The 7,628-nt window shown below is 41.7% G+C and overlaps 1 protein-coding gene across 1 annotated transcript in view; it reads right to left on the reverse strand.

Annotated features, from left to right (window-relative positions):
* MICOS10 (mitochondrial contact site and cristae organizing system subunit 10) overlaps positions 1–7,284 on the reverse strand; it is a 45,299-nt gene extending 38,015 nt beyond the window's left edge. Inside the window, exon 1 of the mRNA XM_051988398.1 lies at positions 7,089–7,284. Within this exon, the coding sequence (XP_051844358.1) occupies positions 7,089–7,152 (64 nt within the window). The 5' untranslated portion in view covers positions 7,153–7,284. The remainder of the gene's footprint in view (positions 1–7,088) is intronic.
* Positions 7,285–7,628: the final 344 nt, after the last annotated feature.

Genomic DNA, 7,628 nt, shown 5'->3' on the forward strand with positions numbered 1-7,628 from the left:
AAGAAGAAGAAAGGGGAGGTAGAAGCCCAGATCTGTTAGTCATGTGGAAACACTTCTCACATGGAGACTCCTTCCACTGACAAGGGATCAGCAAACAATCTGCACCTTAAATTCTCCAAGACTGAACCTCCAAGAAAGGTTAAATGGCTTATCTATAGACTCTAAGGAGGCTGATGGAGTCCTATACAATAATGGTGAATTAGGATTAGAAAATAAGCAACTAAAAGAGAAGGATTTGGGGAGAAAAGATAATGAATCCAGTTTTGGACTAAACTGTTGAATTTAAGGTGTCTGTAGGATATCCAATTGAAAGGCAGTTGGATTTGCAAGACCCAGGTCAGAAAAAATTTTAGGGGTAAATAGATCTGAGAATCATTAGCAAAGAGAATATCATTGAAACCATGGGAGCTAATGAAGTCACCAAGTGAAATTGTATCAAAGGAGAAAAGAAGGAAGCCTAGGGCAGAGCCCTATAAAATACCCAACATTAGTGGCCAAGATCAAGATCAATTAAAGAAGACTCAGAAGGACTTTGTAAGACAGCTAGGAAGACAGCCAGGAGAAAGCAGCTTATCTTCTATGACTTTAGAGATTATCTGGTAGAGAAGCCTATGAACCTCTTCTCAGGACACTGTTTCTAAATAGGTAGAACAAAATATTTTTTTCACAAGCAGTTCTTGTTTTATGTAAATTCTGCAGATCTCTACACGAAATGATTTTTATGTAATGTAAATTTTCAGGAAAAAGCGGTCACATCTGTGGAAGGAGCAGGCCAGAGCAAAGAACATGCAAAGGCCAGAGACTGAGAATTGAGAGCAGGAAGAGGAACAAGAGGGAATTATGGCCAGTCCCACATAGGCCTATCTGGACCCAAAAGAAATACATATGGGGACTGGACAGTCACAGATAGGAGGCGATAAGGGACAGACATGTAGGTACTGAGTGCAGAGAAACAGAAACAGCAGGGTTTAGACATAAGGCTGATTGGTAGAATGGGGGAAAAGTCTCTGTAACAGAGGCCTCAAGTCAAGCCCCCAATCCAGGCTAGTTGTACATCCGTTTTTCTGCTTTCATTTGCAGGGTTTGGGCCTTTTTTCTTGATTGGGGAGTTGAAGGGGTAAGGATAGGAGGTCACAGAGTGCTAAGGTGAGTTGCAAGAGCAGAGAAAGAGAGAAAAACACAGTATATAAAGTTAACATTTTTTTTTTTTTTAAAGAATGCAGATTTCTTTTAAAGCTCTTTCCATAAAGTTGAATTTGTATAATGCAAATTTGCACAAAGCAAGTATTGTCTGTACAGAGGAAACAAAAATATTGAAATACAGTTAATATATTTCAAAAAGTTCACCACCTCCAGGTTAAGTACCCTTGATTTAATACAATAATCTCTTCATTCCTCAGGATACCTTTCACCCCTTATTACATGTGAAGAAAAAGTGAAGTATCTTGATCATGATCACTGAGCTGTTTGTTATCTGAAACAAAGGGAAATCAAGCCCAAATTTTCTTACCCAAAATTCAGTGCTCTTTTCCCTATACTCAGCACTCCTTCTTTGGACCATATCCTCAATGAAATGAATTGTGAGCAGTGTTCCCAAAGGATCCCACACGGGAATCACAAATAAACATTCTGGTGTAAAGGAGTGACAAAGTTCAGTCAAGACTGCAGGTTATTTTAGAAAGTAAGATGAATTTCTTTGTAAATAAATCACTTTTCTCACAATAATTTTGTATAGAGGTTGGGCAAGAAGTTTTATCTGCATTTTACAGATTAGGAAAATGAGGCTGAAGAGTACTAAAGAGATTTTTGCCCTTTATTCATTATGATCATTTCCATTTATGTCAGAGCTGGAACTGTCACCAGGGCTTCTGGATTCCTAAAGGCAACATTGGAATCCATCCCTCTTCCCTACCTCCATTTCGACTCTCTGTGGCTTACTTCTCAACTTTCTTGACAGCATCTTCCTCTCTCCCTCAATATGTGTCTGCCCCTGTGAGAAGCTAGGTGGAAAAGTAGATAGAACACCTGGCCTGGAGTCAGAAAGAAGTGAGTTCAAATGCAGCTTCAAAAACTTATTAGCACTGTGACCCTGGGCAAGTCACTTCACCCTGTTCGTCCTAGTTTCCTATAAAATGACCTAGGGAAGCAAATGGCAAACCATGTCAGTAGCTCTGCCAAGAAAACCCCAAATGGGGTTATGAAGAATCAGACGTGACTGAACACCACCACAAGAATATAAGTTCCTTGTTTAAGCAGTCTTGCTTTCTTGTACTTTTCTCCTTAGTGTGGAGTGCAATGCCAGACACAGAGCATTATCTAGCTGTTTAGCGATTGCTCAGGAATAAAATACAAACTTCTCTCTTTGACATTTAATGCCCCCTTCACCTTCAGACTATACCCTACCTTCACATTACCTTTTCAGCCCCTCACTCATTTCACCTCCCTCTCTCTCAGTCAGAGGTCCTACTTGCTTTTCTCTGTATAGTTCATCTCCTACCTCCAACCCTTTGCATAGGCTCTTCTTTGTGCTTGGCTTACCTCCATTTTCTTCTCTGTCCCTGGTAACTCCAAGTTTCTTTCACAACACAGCTCAGGTGCTGCTTCCTTCAAGAGGTCTTTTTTGATTGTCTCAGTTTTTACTGCTACCTTGTATGTATTTTGAATGTACTTAAATGTAAATGTGTTGTTTTTATTATTATTCCTGAGGAAAATATAAACTTCTGGAAGGCATAGGCTATTTTGTTTTTGTATTTATATTTCTATCTCCCAATGCTTTACAGATAACTTAATAGAGAATTAGTAGGTTGATAAAAATTCTAGTATTTTTTTCATTACATTTTGCTGTCATTTTATCTATTTTTCTTCCCATCCACATTTTAAAAAACTAATTGTTTTATTTTTTTTCTGGTTATACATGTATATTAACTTTTTAAATACACATTTCTTTATGAATCACGTTGGGAGAGAAAAATCAGAACAAAAGGGAAAAATCATGAGAGAAAAAAAAAAACAGAAGAAAAAGGAGAAAAAGTAAACATAGCATGTATTGATTTACATTTAATCTCCATAGTTCTCTTTCTAGATGTAGAGGGTGTTTTCTAGTCCAATTTTATTGGGACGGCCTTGGATTACTGAACTACTATGAAGAACCAAGTCTTTCATACTTGATCATCGGCATAATTTTGCTATTATTGTGTACCATATATTCCTGGTTTGCTTGTTTTTGTTCAGCATCAGTTCAGGTAAATCTTTCCAGGTCTTTCTAAAATCAGCTTGTTCATCATTTTTATAAAACAATAATATTACATTATTGAGCATGCCCTCAACTTCCAATTCTTTGTCACCACAAAAAAAAGATGCTACAAACATTTTTGCACATGTCGATCCTTCACTCTCCTTTATGATCTCTTTGGGAAACAGATCCAATAGGATCAAAGGATATGCATGGTTCTAAATTGCTCTTCAGAATGCTTGGATCATTTCACGAATCTACCAGCAATTCATTAGTGTCCCAGTTTTTTCACAGTCCCTCCAACATTTATTATTGTCTTTTCATGTGATATTAATCAATCTGAGAGGTGTGAGGTGGTATCTCAGAGTTGTTTTAATTCACAATTCTCTAATCAATAGAGATTCAGTATTTGACTATAGATGGTTTTAATTTTATCTGAAAATTGTCTGTTCATATCCTTTGACCATTTATCAAGTATTTGGTCATAAATTCCTCCTTTCACCAAATATCTGATAGGTAAACTAGGTATCACCCTTTACATTCAAATCATATACACATTTTGACCTTATTTTGGTATTCTGCTGTCATTTTAAACCTCTAAATGATCTCTAGAGGAAATAAAACACAATGACTACAGGCTCAGTCTTTAGAATTAGGAAACCTTGTGTTCAAGTCCTGACTTTGTCTCCTCTTAGATGTCACCCTGGACAGCTCACTTTCTCCCCTTCTCCTCCCTGCAATATTCAATCTTATGAAGGCCTGTCCATTTCACCTCTCTGCCAGCTCTCCAATATGTCCCCTCCTCACAAACCATTAACTCATGTCTGGTCTACTGCAGTAGCTGGAGGTCAGTATGCCTGACACAGATGTCTCCATTGCAGATAATCTTCTAATCAGTCACCAAAGTGATTGTCATAAAAATAAATCCTGACCATGTCAATTCCCTATATTCAATAAACTCAAGTTGCTCCCTATTACCACCATAATCAAATACAAAATCCCCTCTCTGTCTGGCATTCAAAACCATTCATAATCTGACTCTCTGCTCCAACTTCCTTCTTCTCATACCTTACATCCTTCACCTAATCTTCAATCCTCAAACACTGTACTACTGGGTCTATATCCCAAAGAGATCATAAAAGAGAAAGGACCTTTGTGTGCAAAAATGTTTGTAGCAGCCCTTTTGTAGTGGCAAAGATTTGGAAATTAAACATACTGTGATATGTGAGTGTAATGAACATCATTGTTCTAAAATAATGAGGAGGCTGATTTCAGAAAGGCCTGGAAAAACTTACATGAACTGATGCTCAATGAAGTGAGCAGAACCAGAGAACATTGTACACAGTAACACCAAGATTGTGTGATGATTGACTATGATAGATTTAGCTCCTCAACAATTCGGTGATCCAAGACAACTCTAATAGACTTGAGATGGAAAATGCCATCTGAATCCAGAAAGAGTACTATGAAGACTGAATGTGGATTGAAACAAATAGGGAAATGCTTAGAATTGCACATGTTGAACCTATGTCAAACTGCTTGCTTGTCAGGGAGAGGGGAGGGAGAAAAAATTTGGAACACAAAATCTTACAGAAATGAATGTTAAAAACTATCTTTTATATATATTTTGAAAAAAAAAAATCCAGGGATGTTGGCCTTCTTACTATTTCTTAAACAGAACAATGACAACTGTAGCTGTCCCTCATGCCTAGAAGGTTCTGCCTCTTCATCTCTGCCTTCTGGCTTTCTAGGGCTTCCAGTCCCAGCTAAATTCCATCTGCTACACAAAATCTTTCCCATCCTTCTTAATGTGTTTTCCCTCTTTGGATTATTTCCTATTTATCCTGTATATGGCTTGTTCATACAGAGTTATTTGAATGTTGTCTTCCCCATTAAACTAGGAGTCCCTTGAGAGCAGGGATTATCTTTGTTTGGCCTTTCCTTGTATCTCCAATACCTGGCACATGGCACATGAATAAAGATTCATTGACTAGTGACTGATCATAAAACTGAAACCAGAAAAGATCAGGGAATTTAAACTTCTCTTTTCATCTTTTTAAGAGAAAATATGTCCAAGGTTAGTCATCTCATTTAAATTTAGACCCAAGCCTAAGTACCAAAAATTCATTAACTTTTCCACCACAGTATATTGCTTCTCAATTGAAATTACTCTCTCCAAAGCTGGCAAACCAAATAATCTCAATCATCTCTATCATCCTTGACCTCTCTAGAGCATGACACTGCTGACCACTTTCTCCCAGATATTTTCTCATCTGAGGATTTTCATGACCCAACCTTTCTCATGGTTCTCTTACCTATTTGCTTCTTGCAATTTATTCTCCTTTAACCCTTTCTCTGTTCCATTAAGTTTCTGTTCTAGATTATCTTTTCTGTTTTCTCTCTATTCACTTAAGCAATGACCTCCAATTATCATCTCTATAGAGATGATACCCAGATGAGATACACAGCCCTAGTTTCTCCTGACCAAGGAAACCACATCACCAGCTGCAGAGGGTCCACACTCCTTCCAGTGGAGCTCACAACCTCAATGGCATGCTCCAGTCTTTGCCATCATTCTCTCTTTTTTTTTTTTAATTTTTATTTAATAATTACTTTATATTGACACTCGTTCCTGTTCCGATTTTTTTTTTTCCCTCCCTCCCTCCACCCCCTCCCCTAGATGGCAAGCAGTCCTTTATATGTTGGATATGTTCTTTGCCATCATTCTCATACATGAAGGACCAAATCTTGTTGCTCTTTTCCACATCTCATCGGATCACACAGCCACTACCCTAGTTCAAGGACTAAAGTCTCCCCTTCGTGTTCTCTACCTCAGATCTCTCCCTACTCCAAGTAACTGCTATGATTTTCCTAAAATGTAGTTCTGACCATTTCCCTCTTTTCTGAACAATGAATTCTCTCTAAGATAAAATATAAGCATCACATTTGAGCCTTTTAAGCTCTCCACAACCAATGCCATCCATTAATCCTAAATATACGTTGCCCTCCACATCTCACAGTGACTTATTTGCTGTTCTTCACACAAAATGCTCCAAAACCCATTCACACACCCTTGGACTCACATCCCCATTCACATATTCATGTCTGGAAACAAGCATTTATGGGCCAGGTACTATGTGCTGGAGACACAAAGAAAAATAAATGCTGTGGAGAAACTTGTTCCTGAGGAAGGGATGAACAATGTACAAAGTGATTGTGAGCAAAGAGAATAATAGAGTGGGGAAAATCAAAGACAAGTCAAGACTCTTATGGTCAAAGGTTCGGGAGCAAAAGCACAGAGCCATAGATAGTGTTCTAAAAAAGCCAGGGAAGAGAAGGTGACCCAGGGAGGAGGGCTGAGCGAAGGGCCCCGGATTCGACTGGGTGAGATGACCACTCTCGTCCCTCTGGATGCCTACGAGCCTTTGCCCAAGGAGCCTCTTCTGCCCCCTCCCCACGTGGCACCGTGGGCACTTCTGAGCACACCGAGGCACGTGCATGCGGTCCCCTCCACCCAATCTGCTTAAGGACGGGGACGGGCACTTGGGTCCGTGCCCCATCCCCAGCACCGGGCACTGAATCAATACTGACTGACGCCTGCTCTTCCAGGGGCTCTGGGCCTGGAGGTGTGGCGGGACTACTCCTTAGAGAGTTCGAACTGGACCAGCGCTAGAGGATCCCCGGAGCCGCTGCTTCGCTTTCCCCGACAGCGACTCTCCCACCGCGCCCCCTTCCCGCTCCACAGGCCAGGAGGCCCCGGTCGCCCCCCGCAGCCCTGGGCCCAGGCCCGCAGTCCCGCCCACGGGCCGCGCCGCCCCCGCCTCACCAGGCCTGACCCCGGGCTCCGGACCCTTACCCAGCTTCACGATAGTGTCGGCCAAGCACCGGTCCCACTTCCTGCCGAGGTCTGAGTCGGACATGTTCCCTAAAAGTAGCCGCTGCCGCTCCAGATCCACTTTCAACGCCAGCCTCAGCTCCCTCCCAGCCGGCCCGAGCGCCTAGACACCGGCAAAGTCTCGCGAGATATCCGCCACCTTCACTCCGAGCCCAGAGTGAGAGGGCCGCGGGACCAACTATCGCGAGATTGACCTGCTGGCTCCGCCTTTTTCCGGATGTCCTCTCGGCTTGTCGTCAAGGTGACAGTCTGTCAGCCGGCCTGGCCTGACCTTGGAGCCTGGCCTGCCGAGAGCTCAGTGACAGGCCGGCTTCCCTGCGAGATCACGGACGAGAGGCCTTCTGATGGTCTGGGAAGCCCCCTCGGTGTGAGTTCTCCTACGTGCCCGCCGCCTCCGGCTCTGGGAAATGACAAGTTCATTCATTCATGTCATTCATTTCTATAAAGAGCCTTTACCGAGCCACCAGCCATTTACCTAGGCCCCGGCCATTTACCTGTGCA

Source organism: Antechinus flavipes, chromosome 3 (genome assembly GCF_016432865.1).
Source record: "Antechinus flavipes isolate AdamAnt ecotype Samford, QLD, Australia chromosome 3, AdamAnt_v2, whole genome shotgun sequence".
Taxonomy (NCBI): Eukaryota; Metazoa; Chordata; class Mammalia; order Dasyuromorphia; family Dasyuridae; genus Antechinus; species Antechinus flavipes.